Here is a 26,481-nt window from a genome sequence, read left to right as displayed (position 1 = left end):
AAATGCTGGCGTCATAACCAAAGACTATTTAACATTATAGGGATTGTGTTGAGTTGTATGGTGTTGAATTGACCAATCTGTGATAAAGTGGGTGAATACTATGCTCATGAACCAAGGGCCATTGTCACGTATCACGATGTTGGAAATGTCATCACAACTGAAGTGTTCATAGTCATTGAACAACCTCAGCACTAGTTGTCAAAGTCAGTTGGTCCACCAGTAGTCAGCAAAGTAAATTATGATAACACTCAGTTGCCGTGAGAGCAAAAAGATCTATTTTCAACTTCATTTATGTTGCGTCTAGGATATTAGATGTTACCAAGACTCTACAGCTTGCATAGCTTGGTACTCGTAACATATGCTGCACTGGATGGTAGGGCCCTTGATTTTGCTGTTTATGTTTGTTCAATAGTGCAATCTTTTGCCTTTTTCCATATTGACTCAATTCTTTGGTTCCTTGCATGGATTTATATAGGTTAGGAGAATGGGCCAAAATATGGCAGATGGAGTTTAACGTGGATAAGTGCAAGGTCATGCATTTGGGTCGAAAAAGTAGGAAGGCGACCTATTATCTTAATTGGGATAGACTTCGAGGTGCTCCAGTGCAGAGGGATCTAGATGTACTCATTCATGAGTCACAGAATACTAGCATGCAGGTGCAGCAGATAATAAAGAAAGCGAGTGGAATTTTGACCTTTATAGCTAAAGGAATAGAATATAAAAAATAAGGAAGTATTGTTGCAATGATACAAGGTATTGGTGAGACTGCACTTGGAGTATTGTGCAATTTTGGTCCCCTTGAGGAAAGATGTAGTGGCACTGAAGGCGGTTCAGATGAGGATCACTAGATTGACCCTAGAGATGAGGGGTTTGTTGTATGAAGAGAGATTGAACTCTCTGGAATTTAGAAGAATGAGGGGAGAGTAAATTGAGATATTCAAGATGACAAAGGATGGGGATAAAATACACATGGAGCAGATGCCTCCTCTTGTGGGGTATTCTAGGATCAGAGGTCACAGTCTTAAGCTAAGGGGTAGCAAATCTAAAATAGAGTTGAGGAAAAACTATTTCTCCCAAAGGGTTGTGAATCTATGGAATTCACTACCCCTAAGTGAAGTGAATGCTGGGACAGTGAGTAAATTTAAGGAGAAGTTAGACAGATTTTTAGTTGGTAATGGGTTGAAGGGATATGGAGAGAAGGCAGGAAAATTGGGGTGAAGAGTATCTTAGCCACGATTGAATGGCAGAGCAAACTTGAAAGCCCTAAATCTGCTCCTATATCTTATGAACTTTAGCATCTCTCTTCTTAACTCCTTAGGGATAGAGACTTTATTTCCTTTGTACCATCTCGGGCTGTTAATTATCTCCCTATGCCCAAAACACTTATAGCAATAGGTACATCTTTGATGCTTTCGTGTCATCCTTTCATCACAACGTCTTACAAAACTTGGAATGTTGCATCTTATTGGGTAGTATGCTCCATTGAATAAGTAGTTTGCCTGATATGTTAAATGTCTCCGCTCAGTTAATGATTGCATGAGCACGAGGACCTGCTGCTTCACATTGGATGTGAAAGTTTTCACAATCCATCATAGCATACTTCTTTCCTTGCGTACATGCTGTCAAGAGTTGCAATGTGCAGATGCTTCCCTTGATTATATGCCATACCCAGATAGTATCTGTACAAATGGAGTAATATTCTTTGAATACTTGGCAGCAGATAGTAACAGCATGAGGAAAATACTTTGAAGTATTTGCAGTCAAATTTGACTGTAGCTTTGTCTCTTCAAGTATACTGATGAAACTACTCGCTAGCAAAGAAAATGGTCAGACTCTCTCATTACAGTCCCCTTGGACTGTCTTGATTTACTTATTTTTACTTACCCACAATGTTCAGATGAAACATTTTGTTGCTTTGATGATTTTGAATATCACATCATTATTGACCTAGCAATGAAACTAGTGGTTTATCTCCCGGGTAAATTACAAGAAAACCAAAGGAAAGCTTCATAAAGAGCTCCAAGAAATGAAGGAAAAGGTGATCAGAGTTTACAGACTGAGTAAATTCCACTGTGATGACTGGGAAGTCAAATGACTGGCTAAGAATTTGTCTCATGGGAAGAAATCGCAAAGGCTCTGGCATGGGGTATAGGTTTTCAACAAACTCAATGCCAGAAATGGCTACTGGAATATGAAGCTAGACTCAGAATCTTGGCTGTTGACAGCATTCAACACATCTTTTGGATGGCACAAATTTGTGCAATTATCCATATTCATACAGGCACTATTTATGCAATTACCCATGGTCCACATAGGCACCAACGACATAGGTAGGAAGAGAGCTGGGGATTTAAGGCAGAAATTCAGGGAGCTAGGGTGGAAACAAAGAGCTAGGACAAACAGAGTTGTTAACTCTGGTTTGTTACCCATGCCACTTGCTACCGAGGTGAGGAAAAGGGAGAGAGAGGAGTTGAACATGTGGCTACAGGGATGGTGCAGAGGGAGGATTTTGGATTCCTGGATAATTGGGGTTCGTTCTGGGGTAGGTAGGTAGACCATCCTCTACAAACAGGATAGTCTTCACGTGAATCCGGGGGGGTAGCAATATCCTGGGGAAGGTGGGGTGGAATTTGCTAATGCTCTTTGTGTGAGGTTAAAGTAATTCATCAGGGGGATGGGAACCTAAATTGTAGTTCGAGTATAGAGGAGGTTGAAAGTAGGGAGGTCCAAAATAAGGTTTCAGGGTTGCAAGAGGGCACCGGTAAGCAAAAACCCTAACGCTGTCTATATGTATATAAGGATGATTAGAGTGAGATTAGGGCCAATCAAGGATAGCAATGGAAAGTTGTGCATGGAGTCAGAGGAGATAGGTGAAAGCGCTAAATGAATATTTTTCATCAGTATTCACACTGGAAAAAGACAATATTGTCGAGGAGAATACTGAGAAATAGGCTGCTGGACTAGATGGGATTGAGGTTCACAAGGAGGTGTTAGAAATTCTGTAAAGTGTGAAAATAGATAAATCCCCTGGGCTGGATGGGATTTATCCTCAGATTCTCTGGGAAGCCAGAGAGGAGATTGCCGAGCCTTTGGCTTTGATCATTGTGTCCTCATTGTCTCCAGGAATAGTATCAGAAGACTGGAGGATACCAAATGTTGTTCCCTTATTCAAGAAGGGGAGTAGAGACAACCGTGCTAACTGTAGACCAGTGAGCCTTACTTCATTCGTGGGTAAAATGTTGGAAAAGGTTAAAAGAGATAGGATTTATAATCACCTCAATAGGAATAAGTTGATTAGGGATAGTCAACACTGTTTTGTGAAGGGTAGATCGTGCCTCACAAACCTTATTGAGTTATCTGAGAAGGTGACCGTTGATGTGGTGTATATGGATGTCAGTAAGACGTTTGATAAAGTTTCCCATGGTAGGCAGCTGCACAAAATACGGAGGCATGGGATGGAGGGTGATTTAGCAGTTTGGATCAGAAATTGGTTAGCTGAAAGACAGAGGTTGGTGGATGATGGGAAATGTTCACCCTGGAGTTCAGTGGAGTACCACAAGGATCTGCTTTGGGGCTACTGCTGTTTGTCATTTTTATAAAAACAACCTGGATCAGGGTGTAGAAGGATGGGTTAGTAAATTTGCGGATAACACTAAGATTGGTACAGTTGTGGATAGTGCCTAAGGATGTTGTAGGTTACAGAGGGACATAGATAAGTTGCAGAGCTGGGCTGAGAGGTGGCAAATGGAGTTTAATGTGGAAAAGTGTGAGGTGATTCACTTTGGAAAGAATAACAGGAATGCAGATTTCTAGGCAAATGGTAAGATTCTTAGTAGTGTAGATGAGCAGAGAGATCTCAGTGTCCATGTACACAGATCTCTCAAAGTTGCCACACAGGTTGATAGGGCTGTTAAGAAGGCATACGTGTGTTAGCTTTTATTAGTAAAGGGATTGAGTTTCGAAACAATGAGGTTATGCTGCAGCTGTACAAAACACTGTTGAAGCCACACTTGGAGTATTGCCTGTAGTTCTGGTCACTACATCATGGGAAGGATGTGGAAGCTTTGGATGGGGTTCAGAGGAGATTTACTAGGACATCGCCTGGTATGGAGGGAAGGACTTGCGAGGAAAGGTTGACGGACTGGAGGCTGTTTTCGTTAGAGAGAAGGTTGAGAGGTGACTTAATTGAGACATGAGATAATCAGAGGGTTAGATCGGTTGGACAGTGAGAGCCTTTTTCCGAAGATGGTGATGGATAGCATGAGGGGGCATAGCTTCAAATTGAGGGGTGATAGATATAGGACAGATGTCAGAGGTAGTTTCTTTATTCAGAGAGTAGTAGGGGCGTGGAACGGACTGCCTGCAACAGTTGTAGACTCGCCAACTTTGAGCATTTAAATGGTCTTTGGACAGGCATATGGATGAGAATGGAATATTGTAGGTTAGATGGGCTTCAGATTGGTGGCACAACATCGAGGGCCAAAGGGCCTGTACTGTGCTGTAATGTTCTATGTTCTAGCGGAAAGATGATAAAACATGCAGGGAATACCAATAAGTGGTTAGTATTACGGATATATCCAGATATGTGGTTTAGACAATCAGCCACATGAAGCCATGGAGACAACCAAGAAAGCTGGGATCAAGGTAAATGCAATCAAATGTATTCTGAAATTTACAGAATGTCAGTTCTTCAGGATGGTGCATACATCTGATGAAATTAAGCCAAGCTTTTGAATAATCTTTGCTAACTCTGGGATAGAAGCTCCAAGAAGTAAGAGATTATCAGAGATTCCTTAGTTTTATCCAATTCATGAGCTTTGTATCATGTTGTCCACTCATCAAATTTGCGGGAGATGATAAAAGAAGGTGCAGAATACCGGTAGTCAAAGTCACATAACAGGAGCTTCATCAACTCCAAACAATAACAAGCAAGAAGAATTGTCAAATGGCAGAAAGAAACATATAAATCTGCAAAAGGACTAAGAGTGACTCTGGCACAAGAAGGAAAGCCAATAGCATTTGTATTCAAGGCTCTAGCCTCACTAAAACAGAAATGCCTGTCAAAAGGAGAGCATTTAGCAGATCTGCATGGATGTGAGAAATTCCATACATTCCTCCCTGACAAACAGTTAATAGTGGAGTGTGATTATTGTCCATTAAAGCAATGCACAAAACAAATCTGTGCAAGGCAACAGCAAGACTTAGACAAGAAGCTTCAAAGTTATGATTACCCTCTGAAGTACAAGTCAGGAACAGAACTGATGCTGGCAGATAACCTATCACTGTTGGCACCATAGGAAAAACACAAGAAACGGTGGCTCAGTGGTTAGCACTGCTGCCTCACAGCACCAGGGCCCCTGGTTCAATTCCATGCTTGGGTGACTGTCTGTGTGGAGTTTGTACATTCTCCCCGTGTCTACGTGGGTTTCCACTGGTTTCCTCCCAAAGTCCAAAGATGTGCAGGGTCAGGTGAATTGGCCATGCTAAATTGTCCATAGTGTTAAGTGAATCAGTCAGAAGGAAATGGGTCTGGGTGGGTGACTCTTCGGAGGGTCGGTGTGGACTTGTTGGGCCGAAGGGCCTGTTTCCACACTGTAGGGAATCTAATCTAATTGAAAACAGTCACCACCTAGTCAATGTAACACTACTGAAACAGTGTCAAATTAGAAATGAGTCTGGTCTTGTGCCACATTCACACATCCATTATAGTTCATCCACAACCAATATGTAACATCCAATCACACAATATCCGATGCTTTTCTCTGTTGCTCTCCACTTTGCACTCCAGAAGAGATTTCTGTAGCTTGCCAGCTCAAATCAAGTGACCAAGACATTTGTGTATTTCTTTTCTGGATGTCACTCTTTAAAAAGAGTCATTTTTATCTTACAATTTCAAGTTTCTCTTAATTTGTGTTATTGTCTATGTAATTTTCCTAGAACTTGTAATTATAAGTGCTCCAAAGCACTTTACAGCATCACACACTGCATTGAAAGAGACTGAATGATACTGTACTTAATGTAACATCAAATTTGAACTGTTATCTCATACATTGCTACAAAACTTGATCAATAAAATATATTATCAAGGGGTAAAAAATAGTATAAGAAAGGTAATTCACCAGAGAAATCTTTTTAAATTGACTACATCTTGTTATGTTGTTTATAGGAGAATAATGGCTCCACTTCAAGCCAAACTGCCCTCGAGATTTCTACTGAAAGAATACCTTCACCACATGGGCTACAGGCTATCAGAAGAAAGGCCTATCACCACCTCCTTAAAGTGAATGAGGAATATTTGATTGTGATGGCATTGCAAGAACAAAAATTTTAAAACTACTACAGCAATTTATCTATGGTGATCTAGAAAGATACAGCATTTCATCGACATGATATTTGTAGTACTATTTATGAAGGAATTTACAAAACGAGCTTCCCAAAATCATGCATTTCCTGTTATTTTATTGTGTAAAGCATTTATTTTTAGCTCCATCAGAACCGCTGTCTGTGTGCAGTGTACTGAAGGAACATTACACTGCAGAGTCTCCAGTGACGAGTACCAGAAAAGATTGTTAATCATTATGGTCCACTGGATTGGCTGACTGACAGACCAACTCCATTTAAAGTTCAAGGTCATTTTAAACAAAGTTTGAGAGAAGATTTGTAGCTCGGGTGCTCGTTGCTGTGGTTCTATTCGCCGAGCTGAAAGTTTTTGTTGCAAACGTTTCGTCCCCTGTCTAGGTGACATCCTCAGTGCTTGGGAGCCTCCTGTGAAGCGCTTCTGTGGTGTTTCCTCCGGCATTTATAGTGGCGACTATAAATGCCAGAGGAAACACCACAGAAGCGCTTCACAGGAGGCTCCCAAGCACTGAGGATGTCACCTAGACAGGGGACGAAACGTTTGCAACAAAAACTTCCAGCTCGGCGAACAGAACCACATCATTTTAAACAAACTGAGACAGAACCTCAATACAAAACTAAAATACTGTAGATGCTGGAAATCTGAAATACAAACCAAAAAATGCTGGAAATAGTCGGCAAGAATCTATACCACTCATTATTTTATAAACTTCTATCAGGTCACCTCTCAACCTTCAATGTTCCATTAAAAAGAAATCCAGCCTTTCTTTATAACTCATACCTTCCATACCTGGCAATATCCTGGTAAAACTCTTCTGAACCCTCTCCAGCCTGATAATATCCTTCTTATAGCTGGGCAACTAGAACTGGACACAGTATTCCAGAAGAGGCCTCACCAATGTCATTTACAACCTCAATATAACATCTCAACTCCTATATTCAAATGACTGAGCAATGAAGGCAAGCATCTTTTTAACCATACAAACTTTAAAGAATCATTTACCCCATCCCTAGGTCCCTCTGTTCTACAACACTATCCAAGGCCCTACCATTAGTTATTCAAGCCCTACCCTTGTTTGTTGTACCAAAGTGCAATACCTCACATTTATCCAGATTGAAACGCATCTGCCATTTTTCAGCCCAATGACCCATTTGATCAAGATGCTTTTGAGAAGAAGTGGTGGATACGGGTACAATTACAACGTTTAAAAGACATTTGGAGGGAAACACGAATAGGAAAGGTTTGGAGAGATATGAGCCAGGAGCAGGCAAGTGGGACTAGTTTATTTTGGGATTATGTTCGGCATGGATTGGTTGGATGGAAAGGTCTGTTTCCGTGCTGTATGACTCCACGACTAAGATTAAGTCACATAGCACATATGAAGAGAAAGACAGTGTTAATACTTCAGGCTAATCACCTTTTGTCAGAACATGAAAACTTTCTTTAAAAAATGTACAATTCACCTCAGTGGTTGGAGGATAACACGTAGCCACTTGTGAGTTTGTATTGCTTTCTTGATCAATTAAGTTTCACGACAATCAGACAAGAACACCAAAAAAAGCTAAATACAAAGAAGTGAAATAAAAGGAGCTGAAGAAAGCCCTGCACTTAAATAATACTTTATGGAATTAAGAGTTAAAAACTAATAATGCCATACAACATGAAAGGAAACTGACATTAACATTATATTACTTTTTACTAAAATGAAACTTAGATACAGTACGTAACTGCACCCTACTGGTCAACAAAAAGACTGAGAGATGTTCTTATTGAAAAATTAGAGACTGACTGTCCAAACGTCGAATCTCGAATGGACAGAATTTAGGATGTTGAATCTAGGATGCAAGAAAAAGTTTATTAAAAATATAACCAGACTAAAATACTCAAGTTATATTCATCAAGAACTGATCAAGAACATAGAATTTGATGGAGCTGAGAAGAAAGCAGGGAGGGATTTGCAGATCGGAAGTCCACATGTAAAGAGCTTTCTATAGGCCCTGTCACATTTACCATAACAGTGTTTTTAAATATCTCAATCGGTTTTCTCCCCTATAGCCAGCTAGATTCATAAGTTAGCTGTTAGTTCAGTGGGGAAACAATTGGTATATAGATGTGTTTCATAGCCAGGGTCTGAGGTCAGGGTGAGATTGAATAACTTGAATGGGAGGGGTGTAGTTAAATTGGACATTGTGGGGTGGAGCAGGAAATTGGACATCACAAAATGGAGAGTGGGGTGTGGAGATTCAGTCTACTGACTCACGAACAGATTGGCTTCCCATCCTTGATTGATTTATTAAAACAAGGAACGGTCAGGGTAGGTTGATTGGATTTTTTAATGTTTTTTTACCTTTACCAAACCATCTCCTTCCTCAATTGAAATAAAGCAAAGAACTTTCGATGCTGGAGATTGTGGGAAGCTAAGGAAGAGATTGCTGGGCCCCCTTACTGAGATGTTTGTATCATTGACAGTAAAGGGTGAAGTACCAAAAGATGGGAGGTTGGCTAATGTGGCGCCATTATTTAAGGAAGATGGTAAGGAAAAGCCAGGGAACTATAGACAGGTGAGCCTTATGTCAATGGTGGGTAGGTTTTTGGAAGGGATTGAGGGACAGGATTTACAGGCATTTGGAAGGTAAGGACTGATTAGGGGTAGTCAACATGGCTTTGCACTTGGGAAATCATGTCACATTAACTTGATTGCGTTTTTTGAAGAGGTGAGAAAGCAGATAGATGAAGGCCGAACTGTAGACGTTGTCTATATGGACTTCAGCAAAGCGTTTGACAACGTCCCACATGGTAGACTGATTAGTATAGTTAGATTACATGGGATATGGCAGAGCTAGGCCAATTGGATACAAAATTGGCTTGAAGATAGGAGACAGCAGGTGATGGTAGAGGGTTGCTTTAAGGGGAATTTTATTTAAAATCCGTACCATCCCTGCCGTGGGGTGCTTGATTGGGTAGGTGTGAGGCAAGTTTTATTTTTAGTTAAAATGAGTAGAGGAACTTTCCTCTGGATTTTGAAACCTTGTCGTCTCTGTTCCGGTTGTATTCCATGGGGACAGAGAGAGATTTTATTTTGATCAAGTCAAGTCGAGCAAAGTTTATTTTACATTTTGGCCCCTTGTGGTCCCTGCCCCAGGAGTGGAAAGTGGGGATGAAATTAGGGGAGAGTCTTTTTTTTGGTTTATTTTTATTTTCCCCAAGTAACAAGGACTTCGTTTTCATTTTCATTCAAGAAAACTTGCCTTTTGTTTCAAAAGAGTTGCTACGTTTTTTGCCATATTTTACCCAGTGCTGTCCATATCTCAGCAGTGTGTGATAGGGGGCTGTATCAGAGGACTTTTGGTTTTGTTTTATTTTGTCTTTTCTTTAAGAAAAAGTAGTAGGATGCTTTTTGGACTGGAAGCCTGTGACCAATGGTGTGCTACAAGAATCGATGCTGTGTCCACTGGTTTTCATCATTGGTCCACGGGTTAGTAAGTTTACAGATGACACCAAGATAGATAGTGTAATGGACAGTGAAGATGATTATCTCAGAGTACAATGGGACCATGATCAGATGGGGCAATTGGCTGACAAGTGGCAGATGGAGTTTAATTTAGGTAAATGTGAGGTATTGCATTTTGATGGGGCAAGCCAGGGCAGGACTTGTACAGTTAATGGTAGAGCCCTGAGGAGTGTTGCCGAACAAAGAGACCTAGGGATGCTGTTGCATAGTTCGGTGAAAATTGAGTCGCAGTAGATAGGGTGGTAAAGGAGGTGCTTGGCATGCAGGCAGTCATTGGTCAGAACATTACATATTGGAGTTAGGGCATCATGTTGCAGCTGTACAGGATGTTGGTAAGGCCACTTCTAGAATACTGCAGACAATTCTGGTCACCCTTCCAGAGGAAGGATGTTGTTAAACTTGACAGGGTACAGAAAAGATTTACAAGAATGTTGCTGGAACTGGACGGTTTGAGTTATAAGGAGAGGCTGAATAGACTGGGGCAATTTTTCTCTGGAGTGTTGAAGGCAGAAGGATGATCTTAGAGGTTTATAAAATCATGAGGACCGTAGATAGGATGAATAGTCAAGGGTCTTTTTCCAAGGGTACAGGAGTCCAAAACTAGAAGGCAATAGTTTTAAGATGAGGGGGGATAAATTTAAAAAGGACCTCAAGGGTAACTTTTTGACACAAAGACTGGTGCCTGTATGGAACAAGCTGCCAGAGGAAGTGGGGAAGTTGGATAAAATTACAACATTTATAAGGCATTTGGAGGAGTATAAAAATAGAAAGGGTTGAGAGGGATATGGGCCAAATGCTGGTAAATGGGACTAGGTCAGTTTGAATTATCTGATCGGCATGGATGAGTTGGACGAAGGGTCTGCTTCCTTGCTATATGACTCTATGACTATCTGAAACAAAAACAGAAATTGCTGACACAACTCAGCAGGACTGGCAGCATCTGTATGGAGAAAGCAAAGTTAGTGATTCAAGTCTGGTGACTGTTCATCAGAACAGCCCTTCTGACATAACCCAGTTAGAGGTAAAATGGGACTAAAATTATCCTTATCATCTCAAAACATTCCAGCTTTTTCTCTAAAGTACAATTCTATCCATTGAAAAATCAGCAATCAACAATCATTACCAAGCAAACAATCACATTCGTAAATAAGTTGTCATAAAATCACTGTGCATGTATCCTTGGTGTAAAAGTCAAGAAGCACAAAGTTAGAATATGATATCTATCACTGCAAAGTTGAAATCATTGTATACATTAGAGTGGCCTAAATCTACCATTGTTTCTATACTATATTTATTCAAAAGGTGGCAATTATTAAGGTATATTTTACAGAAGAACAGTCTCTTCTATTGAAAGCCATTAATATAACAGAAATAGAGTGCCTTTTTTGCAAGGACAATAAAAATTATGGAAGGCTTTATTTCAAACCTGATTTGAGAATTTTTTTATTCCTTCCTCCTGATGCTGGTCAATTGTGTCAGAGATTTTTTCAATAAAATAATGAAAGTAGAGTGATTGTAAATTTCTAGTTTAAAAGTTATTTTCTTTCTCTTTCTATCTGCTTCCTAAGATAATACCTATTGGCTCCATGACTATTGAAACCCCTTACTTCCACATATGATGGGATACTAATTTCAGGCATTTTCAGATTTCACGTTATCAGCAAACAAGCTTCATGATGACAGGGCAGGTTCAGAAAGTGATTATTACGTGAACAGAATGCATGTATTGAGATAAAGAACAATCATGCCACATTCAGAACTTGGTTGCACAGCATCAGCATGGATTTTTACCAAGCTGGAGTGATTTGAGAACTATGTAAATATGGTGGGCAGGATATGATTCTGAGATTCCTACCCCTATTCCCATTTCCAGCTGTTTTCATCAATGTGGTACAAGGATGCAGTAGCCATCCTCTGTCCAGCAACATCTCCCCTTGGTGGCTTCATTGGGTGCCGTTTAACTCCGCAACCACAATTTCAGTGGATATGAGCCCCTCTGATATATAGACATGGGTTATAACCTGTCAGAGGAATTGTGAACCAGTGGGAACAACAGATTCAAGTCATAAAAACAGAAAAAAAAGCATTCAAGAAATATATTGACCTCTTTAATGAAACTGTAATCAATCACAGCCCTATATAGCTTCAAAGTCAGATGTTTTTATTCACCCATACCCCCGAATTCTGCATATGTATAATACTGAATTTTAAAAAAATACAGACAGTAAAAATACTCTTCAAAGTAACAACAAGCCTTTAGAAGGATAAAAGAAATATTAATCAAACAACGAATTTCTTCCCCTCTGCAGTTGTATAATGACTTAGGTGCATGAGTTATTATCGGAACTCAATCAAACATTCATAATGAGACTACCTATTAAGTCTATTTTGTTCATACACTTGTTTTTACAGCTGCTTTGAGCAGTGAAAAATTGATGCCTTGCATGATATTACCTTGTAATACCTTGAGTTATTGAAATTATCCTTACCAAAAACAAAATTTTTTTTTGTGTTAGTTTCAGGATGATTTCATGAATTTGCCAGTTACCAACAACTCATCAGTTCCATACAAAGTGGATATTAGGAGAGTTGGTGGAGAGGACGTATGGGAACATTTGGGGCATGGGGAGGGTATATGAGATGTGAGGAGGAATGGAAAGAGCATGGGGACATGGGCATGGGGGGAGGGGGGAGAGGTTGTTCTCATGTCTGCCTTTACAGGGATACCTCTTATTTTTAAAGTGTGTCCCCTAATTGTAAATCTCATCCACAAGGTGTAACATCCAGCCAATATCCAACCTAGCAAGGATATTATGTATTTTAATAAGATCACCTGTCCTTCTACTAAACACTGACCACCAATTTTCATCTCATATGACAGAAGTTGCTAGAAAAGCTCAGCAGGTCTAGTAACATGCGTGAAGAGAAATCAGAGTTAATGTTTTGGGTTCAGTGACCCTTCGTCAGAGTTCTGAGGAAGAGTCACGAACCTGAAACGTTAACACTAAATTCTCTTCACAGATGCAGCAGGACCTGCTGAACTTTTCCAGCAACTTCTGTTTTCCTTTCTGATTTACAGCTTCAGTAGTTTTTTTTTCCCAGTTCTCTGGCCCAATATATCCTATCTAAAGTATGATGTCCAGAATTGCATGCCATACTCCACTTATGATCTAATTATGACTTTTTATAGCTGGAGCAAAACCTGTTTCCCTTTAAACACTTGTGTCAAATCTTATTGAATGCCTTCAGGAAGCCTATTAAAAGTTACTTTCATAGATATTGTTTTGTTTACTATTTGTTACTTTCTCAAAACACTAAACTGATTTTGTTGCATATGATGTACCTTTAATTCGAGTTGGCTCACTCTAATCAGCTTAAATTTTTGTGTATCATTGTCCTGAATTATAAATTTCAAAAATTCTCCCAAGGCAGATGTTAAACTATTGGGTCTTCAATCTGGAAAACTATATTTGAATCTCTAATGCAACCAATTTATTTCTCATACTCCATGCATTAGTGTATAAAACTATTGTTTTGACAAGGGACCCTGACTTGTGATTTCACTCCAATTCTGCCTTTCTCACATTGTAACAGGTTTCCTATATGATACTTCTGCTGTAACAATTTTAGTGACTTCAGTATTCCCTTCACTATATCATTTTTGTCTCTTGAACTATGATATTATTCCTTTTTAAAATTGTCATTTTTATTATTGGCTCTTACTGTCCCTTTCTCACACTAATTCTCTTTGGAATTGATCTCAATGATATATCACCGCTGTCTTTGTAATGCTGCCAGAACTCAAATTCAACCCCACCTCACACGACGTTTTTAGTTTATTTTACATTTAATCACAAGATATGGGTGTCATTGGCTCAACCAGCATTTATTGCCCATTTCTAACTACTCTGGAACATGTGGGCGATGTTGTTTCTGTGTATCTGCTGCTCTCGTCCTTCTAGATGGTAATGGTTATGCATTTGAGAGGTGTAATGAAAACAGCCTTGATGAGTTGTTGCAGTTACATTGCATCTTGTCAATGATACACACTGCTGCGACCGTCAAGTTCAGTTTCTGGTCAATGATAATCCCCACATTGTTGATCATGTGCAATTTAGCAATGGCAATGTCATTGAAAGTCAACAGTTATGGTTGAACTTTCTCGTTAGAAACGGTCATTGGGGCTGTGATGATTGGCCGCCAATCACTACAATTATTTTGCTTTGTGCTCAGTGTAACACTGCTTTTCGTCAAATGATTATCTTCCAAATCTTTTATGCCCTTTGACAGCTAGCAAATAGCTTGTGTACTAATTCTAAGACCACCACTGTTGAGGTTTCGCTTTCTAATTTATCTCCTAACTTCTGATATTCCATCAAGATAAATTACTCAATTTATTCCATTATCGTTAGACCTGACAAAAATTGAAAATTGCTCTATTTTTTCAAATTATTTTCCAGCCACATTGACATATCCCCTGCTGAGGCTCTGTCATAGCTACTGAAAATGCCAACCATCTCACTAATGATGGAATCCTCTAGAAATACTATTTTCTGTTTTGCTCATCCTCCCTTGACTCCACCAAACCCTATCTTGGGCACCCTGCTGCTTCATGATGTTGAGGTCAGCATTGTGACTTCTTTCCCCCACAATCATCTTGCTTACCCTGACAAATATCAAGTACTTGTACCTGTTGGAAAGGACAGTATCTTCAGGATCTACTCCTCTATCATCCCCTTGGTTTACCTTAACCCAGGGCATCAATGTGGACTTCAATAGTTTCCTCATTTCCCCTTCCCCCACCTCACCCTAGTTCCAAACTTCCAGCTCAGCACTGTCCCCATGACTTGTCCTACCTGCCTATCTTCTTTTCCACTTATCCACTCCACTCTCCTCCCTGACCTATCACCTTCATTCCCCCCCCCCCCTACTCACCTATTGTACTCTATTCTACTTTCTCCCCACCCCCACCCTCCTCTGGCTTATCTCTCCACCTTCAGGCTCTCTGCCTTTATTCCCAATGAAGGGCTTTTGCCCGAAACGTTGATTTTACTGCTCCTCGGATGCTGCCTGAACTGCTGCGCTCTTCCAACACCACTAATCCTTACCCTGCTAATAGTCAGTCTCTCAAATAAAATAAAGAACTACAGATACTGAAAGTCTCAAAAAAAAAAAATCAAAACTGCTGGAGAAGTATCTTCCTGAAGAATGGTCACTGGATCCAAAATGTTAACTCTGCTTTTTCTCTACAGATGCTGCCAGGCCTGCTGAGTTTCTCCAACAATTTCTATTTTTGTAACAGTCAGACTCTTGCCTTCCTTTGCTTGTGCTAATATCAAAGTTGTGACTATTCCTGGCAAAATCTATCCAGAAATTCCTAGCCTCTTATATATTAAAACATCTTGAACTCAAACGATTTTCAGCTGGGGTATATCAAATCAGAGATGTTTACTACAGATCTCGCTTTCTAGGTCAGGCAGTGTTCACAAACTCTCATAATAGTTACAGTACAGCCTGCACTGTAATTTCAGAGGGAGTGGAGTTGCTATAATTTTATTCTTTAATTCTTCAAGAAATCAAATTACTTGTTCACATGACATTTTGTCGATAGATTTAGCATAATTTAGGATAATTTGTGACTAACATGCAAAATGCTATGCAAAAGTGCGAAATTTCAATTAAGAAATTTTATCAGAATGAAATGATTAGTAAGTGAAATGTACATCCAAGTGACTGATATAACAGTTTTGTATTTTAATTAAAAGAACGATTCCCCCTTACTAATTAAAAATCTCTATCTCAGCCTTGAATATACTTAATTACACAGCCCTGACAGCCCTCTGTTATAGGGAATTCCATCAAATCACTCAGAGGACAGAAGAAATTCCTCCTCATCTCTATCTTCAAAAGGGCCTTCCTCTGGTATGATGCCCTCTGGTCCTAGACTCTCCCAAAGGGGAAACAATTCTTCACATCCTCCCTATCAAATACACCTAAGAATATTGTCTGTTTTGAGAGGGTCAGCTGTCAATCTTCTAAACTCCAATTGTTAAAGTACAGATTTGAGACAGCCCAGGGAATCTCTTGTGGACGCAGACCTGTAAGCTGCTCTTGGTTCGTCTCGGAGATCGTACTCTGGAAGTCTGGAATAAAAAATCTCTTACAGACAGATTAGTTTAATATTAGTCATCCCTTTACTTATCAAAAGCATCACTGTTACAACATAACACTGATACCTGTAAGCTAAACTAAGTTTTAATAACCCAGGTGAGTAGGGCACTAGCTCTTCAAGAGCCCTAGCAGGCTACTCCGATGTACTGATATAAAGTGGCTTTCTTTATACAAGTTTACAAAAACATTGCATGTTCTTAATTAGACAGATAACAGGGAAAGACAATAATTCGTAAGGAAGAAACATTTATTGACAGGTCTGTGTCCACTTGACTAATCACTCCAGAGGCCCTAAGCCATTCATCAGGTGGAAAAAACATAACCAGCCGAGTTAGGCGCCTTTAGTGAGATAAACTCCTATCGTAAAGAGGTACCAGTCTGAGCTAATTGGTGAGTTCATAAGATAACCTTGCACAGCTCACATGGGAGATATAAGCGTTTTACAAAATAGCTTCTTAGCAAGAAGGGCAAACTTTTTGAACATAAAATGGCTTCCTGACAGTGTGCCAGAATCTCTTCAATGTTAGGCATAGAATAATTTCTAAGCTAGGAACAGATTCCTGCTTTTTAAGCACTGAATCATTCTGTACCTGAGGCTGAGATATTACCATAAAGGTTGGATTTAAACTGATTCATTAGTCTTTGAATTAAACATGCTTTCTTTTCAGGGTTGTGATTCAAATCCAATAAGATATAAGATCTGATTAGTTAGAATTGACAGTTAGAATCTGTAAGGTCTGCAGAGTGGTGTGCAAGAACAGCAAGTAAGTTAAAGCTTAATCAACATTACCTTTCACAGAGTTTGTATTTAATAACCAGTAATGGCTACTCAATATCATCATAAAACCTCAAAAATGCAATTAAGTTCAATCTATAGCAGGTAAGCACTAAGAGTTAATTTTCTACTGGCTTCAGCAGCCTCATCACTAACATGGTCTCTTTCTCTCTATAGTGTCCTTTTGAACTCTCAGGTCAGGGTCTTGTAACAGCAAAGATGTTTTTCTCTATCTGTCTGCCCAGCTTGCAAGGGTAATAAGAATCCATTAAAATTGACAGGACCTGACCATCAATTACAAGGCTTTTGATAGTACTGAGTTTTGTTTCAGGATCAGAATAAAATACTTTCATTAATTTCACAAAGAACGGCCGTGAATATTATCACTTGCTGTTCTGTTTCCACAGGTTCACTGATGTTAAGGCAAATGCTCTTAATTGCCTTACAGCATCCTGTTATCACTTGGTGAGCAAAGATTAGATTAGATTCCCTACAGTGTGGAAACAGCCCCTTTGGCCCAACCAGTCCACACTGACCCTCCGAAGAGTAACCCACCGAGACCCATTTCCCTCTGACTAATGCACTTAACACTATGGGCAATTTAGCATAGCCAATTCACCTGGCCTGCACATCTTTGGACTGTGGGAGGAAACCCACGCAGACACGGGGAGAATGTGCAAACTCCATACAGTTACCCAAGGCTGGGACCCTGGTGCTGTGAGGCAGCAGTGCTAACCACTGAGCCACCGTGCCACCCTAATCGTCTGCATACCTTGGGCTCCCACCCTTTTTCTGAGCCTCCCTGCCAGTCCTGTCTATTTTCTAGTATGCAGCAAATGTGTTCTATAATTCAGCATTATATTTTAGTCTAAATGTTTAAAGGCAAGTTTTAAGGCTATAGATTTTCTCACAATAAGTGCAGGCCCAATTGACTCAACCTCTCCTCATAAGACAGGCCTTCCTTACCTGGGATTAGTCGAGTAAACCTTCTCTGATCTGCCTCGAATATCAGTCTATCTTTCCATAGATGCAGGGACCCAAAACTGTTTCCAGTATTTTAGCTGTGGCCTCACGAGTGACTTGTACAGTTTTAGCAAAACCCTCCTTCCTGACGTACTCCATGCCCTGTGAAATACTTGCCTTCCCTATTATTTGCTAAACTTGACTGCTAGCACTTTGTGGTCCATGGACGAGGTGTCCTAGGTCCCTGTTATTTAGCTTTTTGCAGTCTTTCTCCATTTAAATTATATTCACATACTTTTATTCTCCCTGGCAAAATGCATAACCTCACATTTCCCCACATTATATTCTATCTGCCAAGGTTTTACACACGCACTTAATCTGTCCATATCCCTTTTCAGACTCTTGGTATCACCCTCACCACTTGTCTTCCTACACAAACAAAACAGGAACAGCAGATGACCATTTGGCCCTTTGATCCTCCTCCCCATTCAACAGGATCACAGTGGATTATACAACTCAGACTTCTATTCCCCGCTGTCTCCAATATGCTGGGGACAGCACGGGGTTAGATACACAGTAAAGCTTCCCCTCTACACTGTTCTCCATCAAACACTCCCAGGACAGGATAGCACAGGGTTAATGTTCCCTCTACAGTATCCGTTGTTATGGACCAGGCCAGACCCCCCCAAAACATTTCAAGATTGTAGCTTGGACTCTAACTTTGCTAGTTGTTTTAATTAGGTGTACAGTGAACATCCCAGGAGAGATGTAGCTGGTCAAACCACTTTATTTTAAACAAAACCCAGAATATATTTACGAGGTTACCGAATGAAACACAAACAAAAAAGTGAACAGTATACTGAATAACTTAAGCTATCCAAAAACCCAACAGATTATTCCAACTTAATAATGCAGTTCTCAATATCGAGAACAATCCCCTTAAACTCCCCCTGGTACAAAAGGTAAAATCAAACACTGGATCTTACAGGAGAGATGTCAGAGAGAGAGGAAGATCAGCTCTAAGAACTGCCCAACTACTTTCAGTGAATAGCCAGACTGCCAAAACCAAATTAAAACCAGAGAAAAGCTGAGCTGGGAGAACTGACATCCCCCCTTTTGTTGTACAAGTGTGTTTTTTAAACTTAAAAGCCTTTTCCCGAGGCAGTATCTGTTAGCTATAATAAAATTGGCCCGAAAACCCATCCAAGCCCAGATTTTTCGGAACCTGTGTTTTTATGACCTCCTGAAAAAACCAAGGACAACATAACCTTGTTGAAGGAGCAGCAGCATTACAGCCTACCAAACACTCTCAGGTTTGTGCGATGGGGAAAGGTTGAATAGACTGGAGCTATTTACCCTGGAGCATCGGAGGCTGAGGGGTGACTTTATATAAGTTTATAAAACATGAGGGACAAGGATAGGGTGAACAGTCAAGGTCATTTCCCTGAGGTGGGTGACTCCAAAACAAGAGAGGCATAGGTTTAAGGTGAGGGGGAAATATTTAAAAGGGACCTAAGGGGCAACTTTTTCACACAGAGGGTAGTGCATGTATGGAACAAGCTGGCAGAGGGAGTAGTGGAGGCTGGTACAACATTTAAAAGACATCTGGATGGATATATGAATAGATTAGATTAGATTCCCTACAGTGTGGAAACAGCCCCTTTGGCCCAACCAGTCCACACCGACCATCCGAAGAGTAACCCACCCAGACCCATTTCCCTCTGACTAATACACCTAAAACTATGGGCAATTTAGCATAGCCAATTCACCTGGCCTGCACATCTTTGGACTGTGTGAGGAAACCCGAGCACCCGATTGTGGGCGGCACGGTGGCACAGTGGTTAGCACTGCTGCCTCACAGCGCCAGAGACCCGGGTTCAACTCCCGCCTCAGGCGACTCTCTGTGTGGAGTTTGCACATTCTCCCCGTGTCTGCGTGGGTTTCCTCCGGGTGCTCCGGTTTCCTCCCACAATCCAAAAATGTGCTGGTTAGGTGAATTGGCCATGCTAAATTGCCCGTAGTGTTAGGTGAAGGGGTAAATATAGGAGTATGGGTCTGGGTGGTATATGCTTCGGCGGGTCGGTGTGGACTTGTTGGGCTGAAGGGCCTGTTTCCACACTGGAAGTAATCTAAAAAATGTAATCACCCGGAGGAAACTCACGCAGACATGGGGAGAATGTGCAAACTCCACACAGACAGTCACCCGAGGCCGAAATCGGCTGTGGGAACCTGGTGCTGAGAGGCAGCAGTGCTAACCACTGAGCCACCGTGCCACAGAAGCGTTTAGAGGAATATGGGCCAAATGCTGGCAAATGGGACTAGAAAAACTCCATAGATCCAGCAGCAACTATGGAATATGAAACATGGCTAATGTTTTGAGTCCAATCTGACTCTTCTTTGGAAGGCAGTTGCCAAATACTTTTCATCAAGACCAAAGCTTTCAATAAATCAAACGATTGTGGTGCTGAAGAAAGCTAATTATTTGCCTCATCATGTCTGCACCTACTCTCTGAATGAGTGTTACGACTACGTGCCATTCTCCTCCATCTTAATTCCCCATAATCTTGAATATTCTCCCTCATTAATCATCAGTTACAATGCATGTCATGGAGCTACTTCCAATAATAACGTAAACAGCACAGTGTGGGAGGAATTTGTTAAAACAGAAAGTAGATATTAATGGTGGAAGAAACATAAGAACTAGGAGTAGGCAATTCAGCCTCTTGAGCCTGCTTTGCCACTTGATACGATCATGGTTTCTCATATAAGCTCATTAGAGTTCAGGGAACAGTTGCTTAACAAAAAAGATTAGAACCCTGCCTGGTGTGTCTTTGTTTATCAGGTATAATTGTACATAGTATGACCAGGAAATAAAGAGTCATAGAGATGTACAGCATGGAAACAGACCCTTCGGTCCAACTCGTCCATGCCAACCAGGTATCCAAATCCAATCTAGTCCCACCTGCCAGCACCCGGCCCATATCCCTCCAAACCCTTTCTATTCATATATCCATCCAGATGCCTTTTAAATGTTGTAATTATACTAGCCTCCACCATTTCCTCTGGCAGCTCATTCCTACACGTACCACCCTCTAAGTGAAAAAGTTGCCTCTTGGGTCTCTTATGTCTTTCCCCTCTCACCCTAAACCTACACCCTCCACTTCTGGACTCCCTCACCTCAGGGAAAAGACTTTGTCTATTTATCCTATCCATGCCCCTCATGCTTTTATAAACCTCTAAGGTAACCCCTCAGCCTCCGACGCTCCAGGGAAACAGCCTTAGCCTAGTCAACCTCTCCCTACAGCTCAAATCCTCTAACCCTGGCAACATCCTTGTAAGTCTTTTCTGAACCCTTGAGCTTCACAACATCTTTCTGATAGGAAGGAGACCAGAATTCACATAATATTCCAACAGTGGCCTAACCAATGTCCTGTACAGTCGCAACATTACTTCCCAACTCCTGTACTCAAACCAATAAAAGGAAAGCATACCAAACACCTTCTTCACTATCCTATCTACTTGCGACTCCACTTTCAAGGAGCTATGAACCTGCACTCCAAGGTCTCTTTGCTCAGCAAAACTCCCTAGGACCTTACCATTAAGTGTATAAGTCCTGCTAAGATTTGCTTTCCCAAAATGCAGCACCTCACATTTACCAGAATTAAACTCCATCTACCACTTCTCAGCCCATTGATTCATCTGGTCCAGATGGATCAAAGGATGAATCCTAAGCTTGTAGAAGGTTATCGTCCAATGGGTTTATTTGAAAACACTAACTTTTGGAGCACTGCTCCTTCATCAGGTGTTAGTGAGAGAGGAAGATCTTAAACACATCATTAATGAGGAAAAGATCAAAGGATCATACAACTTATGCAAACGAAATGAACACACATAAGGTGACTCTTAAATCTTTCATCAGTCAGAATGAAGAATTAACTTTGCTTTGCTCCACCTTTCTATCTACAGCCTAAACTCTCAGGTGTGCCCTTAAAATCATAGTTAAAAATCACACGACACCAGGTTATAGTTCAACAGGTTTAATTGGAAGCACACTAACTTTCGGAGCGACGCTCCCAATTAAACCTGTTGGACTATAACCTGGTGTTGTGTGATTTTTAACTTTGTACACCCCAGTCCAGCACCGGCATCTCCGAATCATGCTTAAAATCATAGGTCGGGATATCATTTTTGAATAAGGCTACCAATAGGAGCGAGTTACAATTGGCTTAGTTTCTCCTTCTGAGAAGGAGAGGAAACTCTTACCAGAAGATAGCACCAAGCTTACTCTCTGCCTCCAAAGCGTGATACTAGCGCACATGCGCCTTTTGGGCCGGCCGTGCTCACGTGACGCGGGCGGTTGGGCGGGGGCCGGCGCGCGGGACAAAGGATCGGGCGGGGCTCGAGCGGCTCCTGCTGGCGGTTTGGAGGCCGCTGGGTGGGCGGACCGGGGTGGGGTGGCAGCACCTCATCTCACCTTTCGCCCCCCCCGCCCGTTTCCATGGCGTCCCGTCGCTGCCCCGGAGTGGCCGCCACTTCCAGCTCGGGGGAGCTTTTGTCGACCGCGATGTCTGCTCATCGTGACCCGACGCGGGAGCTGTTCGAGGGTTGCAGGAACGGGGATGTGGCCCGGGTGAGGAGACTGCTCAGGGCCGACAATGTGAACGCCAGGGACACGGCCGGACGCAGGTCGACCCCTTTACATTTCGCTGCAGGCAAGTTAAAACCCCTCCCTCCGTGTAACACGGTATAGCGGCCTCGCTCGAGGCCCTTCTTCATTTTCTCCGACATGAAGCTGCTATCTTTTGTTTGCTCTTTTATTTTTTTTGCAAGTCAATCAGATGTTGTCCATTTAGCCCCACTCCGCAACTGCAGAAGTTTCAGGATATATTCGGAAGGGAAATATTGTCAGTGTTGGTCTGCAACTGTTCTACTATTCACACCTCTTCCAAAGATTTGTTTTTTTGTTGTTTCTTGTTTCACTACCACTCCATTAAGCCCGCTACATTGCAGGTTAGGGTCAGACAGACAGGTAGAGGTTGATTGTCTTGGGACTGTCTGGTGGTCAATCAGACACATAATGCAGTAGTCCCAAGATCCCACTCCAAAATCGGCTTACCATTCCGCATACAGGTGAGGGCGATGGTTCCTCAAGAGTTCGGCAAGCGTCAGACCAAGTACCATCACCAGGGCCAACTGTCCAAGAGGGAAAGATGACTGGCCCTGATGGGAGGAATTCATTGGTTAAAGGAACAGAGTGGTGTATATTCAGGAAGGGATGTATGCCTGCAGTCAGGAGTCAGTTAAAACATAAGCAAGCAGATAACATTGTGCTTTACGTCCTGCATGCCATTTAGTACAGAAATAAGAGGCTAGCTGTATGGCTAGAAAGATGGCATGGATTGGAGAGCTTCCAGTGGCTCAGACTGTGTCTGAAGTAGATGACACCTGGACAGTACAAGGACTGGGTGTTTTGCTAGTGCTTTTGGCGAGGCTTTAAATTAACTCTCGTCAGTTAGTGAGTTTTGAGGAGATTTGTAGCTGAGGTTCTGGATGTAGATTTGTTCACTGAGCTGGAAGGTTCGTTCTCAGATGTTTCATCACCATACTAGGTAACATCTTCAGTGAGCCTCTGAATGAAGCACTGGTGGTGTAACCTACTTTCTATTTGTGTTTGAGTTTCCTTGGGTTTGTGATGTCATTTTTGTGGTGACATTATTTCCTTTGGTGATGGCATTTCCTGTTTTTCTCTGGGGGAATAGTGGTGGTAAATGGGATCCCAATCAATGTGTTTGTTGATCGAGCTCCAGTTGGAATGCCATGCATCTAGGAATTCTCGTGCATGTCTCTGTTTGCCTTGTCCTCGGATGGATGTGTTGTCCCAGTCGAAGTGATGTCCTTCCTCATCCGTACGTAAGGATACTAGTGAGAGTGGGCTATGTCGTTTTTGTTAAGATTAGGGTGGTGCTGGAAAAGCACAGCAGGTCAGGCAGCATCTGAGGAGCAGGAAAAATTGACGTTTTGGACAAAAGCCCTTAATCAGGAATGTCATTTTGTGGCTAGTTGATGTTCTTGTATCCTGGTGGCTAGTTTTCTGCCAGTTTGTCCAATGTAGTAGTTGTTTCAGTTCTTGCAAGGTATTTTGTAAATTACATGAGTTTTGCTTGTCTGGATGTAGGTTTGCTTGGTGAGCTTGAAGGTTCATTTCCAGACGTTTTGTCACCCTACTAGGTAACATCTTCAGTGGGCCTCAGGTGAAGCACCCTTGAAAATTCCTGATTTCTATTTAATATTCTATTTAATAAATAGAAAACAGGAATTTTCATCAGTGCTTTGCCTGAGGCCCACTGAAGGGTGACGAAACGTCTAGAAATGAACCTTCAAGCTCACCGAGCAAACCTACATCCAAAAGCTCAACCTGAACTACAAATCTTCTCAAAACTAGTTGCTTGTTGTCTATATAGGGTCTTTCAAGTTCCTTGGCTCTTGTTTTAGTGTGCTGCTATGTTTGTGGGCTACCATGGTGCCAAGGGGTCTGAGTAGTCTGGCAGTCATTTGAGATGTCTTTGTTGGGGAGAACATCTCAGAAATGACTGCCAGACTACTCAGACCTCTCGGCATCATGGTAGCCCACAAACATACCAGCACACTAAAACAGCAGCTAAGGAACTTGAAGGACCCTATACAGACAACAAGCAAAACTCATGTCATTTACAAAATACTGTGCAAGAAATTTAACAAACACTACATTGGACAAACAGGCAGAAAACTAGCCACCAGGATATATGAACATCAACTAGCCACAAAATTACATGACCCACTCTCACTAGTATCCTTACATACGGATGAGGAAGGACATCACTTTGTCTGGGACAACGCATCTATCCTAGGACAAGCCAAACAGAGAGAGACACGAGAATTCCTAGAAGCGTGGCATTCCAAGCAGAACTCTATCAACAAACACATTGACTTGGATTCCATTTTCCACCCCTTTTGGGGGAATATGAAATGATGACATCACCATAGGAAATGATGACATCACCATAGGAAATGATGACATCACCATAGGAAATGCCGTCACCAATCCAAAGAAATTCAAACACCTAAATAGAAAGCAGGCTACACCAACACTGCTTCATTCGTAGGCTCAATGGTGATGTTACCTAGTATGGTGACAAATGTCTGGAAATAAACCTTCCAGCTCAGCGAGCAAACCTATATCCAGAACTTTTATTAGTGTGTGGGAAACAAAAGAGAATATTAGGGAGTAAGACCAGAGTGCACAAAATGCTTGGAGAAACGGCATCAGAATTGAGAATATTAAGTTAATAGGTGAAATTGGTGCAAGGAGAAATTAAAGCACTCTAAATCAGGATTACAGTGTATGAATGTGAATGTAAGGATTAGATTAGTGAGTTCCACACACACATTGTCATGTAGCATTATGATATGGCAATAAGAGAGATCTGTGAAGGAAGGGTGGGACTGACTTAAATATTCCTGGTTTTAGGGTGTTCAAGAAAAATAAATGAGGAGGGGTGGTGTTTTAAAAAATTCTCAAGGTCAGGTTCGTAGGAGAGTAGTCTGACACAGAACAAACGACCAAGAGGCGAGTCTGCTAGAATATGAGCATTTTATTCCCCGCAGCGTCGCCACAACCAGGTCTCATACTTACAACGGGTCTGGCTTATACTCACTCTACATGTTACCGGAACTGGGAGCCGTCAGTTCTCGTAGAGCGGTTGCCAACAACCCACGCTCGGCGGTTAAACGTAACCCCGGAGCAGACTCACCGAACTGGAGACTTTTCCAGCTGATATACTCTTTTCCAGATATAAACATTCATGTGAACAGCAGAGCAAGGCTAAAAAACACATTCCATTCTGGTTACATACAGATAAGAAGATTCACACGGGGAGGTGTGTAATAAGATTCACACGGGACTAAGCAACACCTCCATTCCGGTTAGATTCACACATGTATTGGGACATAATTTTTAACCGTTTCACCACATTCCACTGCTTGGCCCAATACATGTGTTACATTATGATTCACACATGTATTGGGACATAATTTTACACCACAGGTGGAGGTAATGGTGCATACTGGAGAAGGAGGATATCTCTGGGTTCAAGAATAGAATCGATTTGTCTAGAGCTAAGGGACAAGAAGGTTGCAGTTATGTAGCTAGGTGTAGTATATGAACCAACTAGTGGGAAGGAACATATTACATTACATTACAGTGTGGAAACAGGCCCTTCGGCCCAACAAGTCCACACCGACCCGCCGAAGCGCAACCTACCCATACCGCTACATTTACCCCTTACCTAACACTACGGGCAATTTAGCATGGCCAATTCACCTGACCTGCACATCTTTGGGCTGTGGGAGGAAACCGGAGCACCCGGAGGAAACCCACGCAGACACGGGAAGAACGTGCAAACTCCACACAGTCGCCTGAGGCGGGAATTGAACCCGAGTCTCTGGCGCTGTGAGGCAGCAGTGCTAACCACTGTGCCACCGTGCCGCCCCAACTTACATAAAGGTGAAGGATTGTCGGGTAGTTATCATGGGAACTTTACGCAAATAGAGAAGAGGATAACAGTGATGTTTAGGGCAGAGAATTGTGTTCAGGAGAATTTTCTACAACACTCTGTCCGATCCAATGAAAAGGAGGCATTGCCAGACCTGGGAACAAGATGATTA

The 26,481-nt window shown here is 41.6% G+C and overlaps 1 protein-coding gene across 3 annotated transcripts in view; it reads left to right on the top strand.

The window, feature by feature from the left end:
- The first annotated feature begins 22,226 nt into the window (after positions 1 to 22,226).
- The window catches only part of LOC122561382 (poly [ADP-ribose] polymerase tankyrase-2), a 62,817-nt gene continuing 58,562 nt past the window's right edge, over positions 22,227 to 26,481 (top strand). For 2 of the 3 annotated variants that reach the window (XM_087999022.1, XM_087999021.1), the window contains exon 1: positions 22,228 to 22,490. In XM_087999022.1, the coding sequence (XP_087855148.1) occupies positions 22,277 to 22,490 (214 nt within the window). In that variant the 5' untranslated portion in view covers positions 22,228 to 22,276. Of the gene's footprint in view, positions 22,491 to 26,481 lie in introns of all 3 variants that reach the window. The other variant, XM_087999020.1, reaches the window with a different exon arrangement.

This window comes from Chiloscyllium plagiosum, unplaced genomic scaffold (assembly GCF_037043375.1).
Source record: "Chiloscyllium plagiosum isolate Xiang-an unplaced genomic scaffold, Cpla_swu_hap1 HiC_scaffold_22, whole genome shotgun sequence".
Classification (NCBI taxonomy): domain Eukaryota; kingdom Metazoa; phylum Chordata; class Chondrichthyes; order Orectolobiformes; family Hemiscylliidae; genus Chiloscyllium; species Chiloscyllium plagiosum.
Note: the sequence above shows the minus strand (reverse complement) of the source record. Positions and strands in the feature narration are given on the sequence as shown.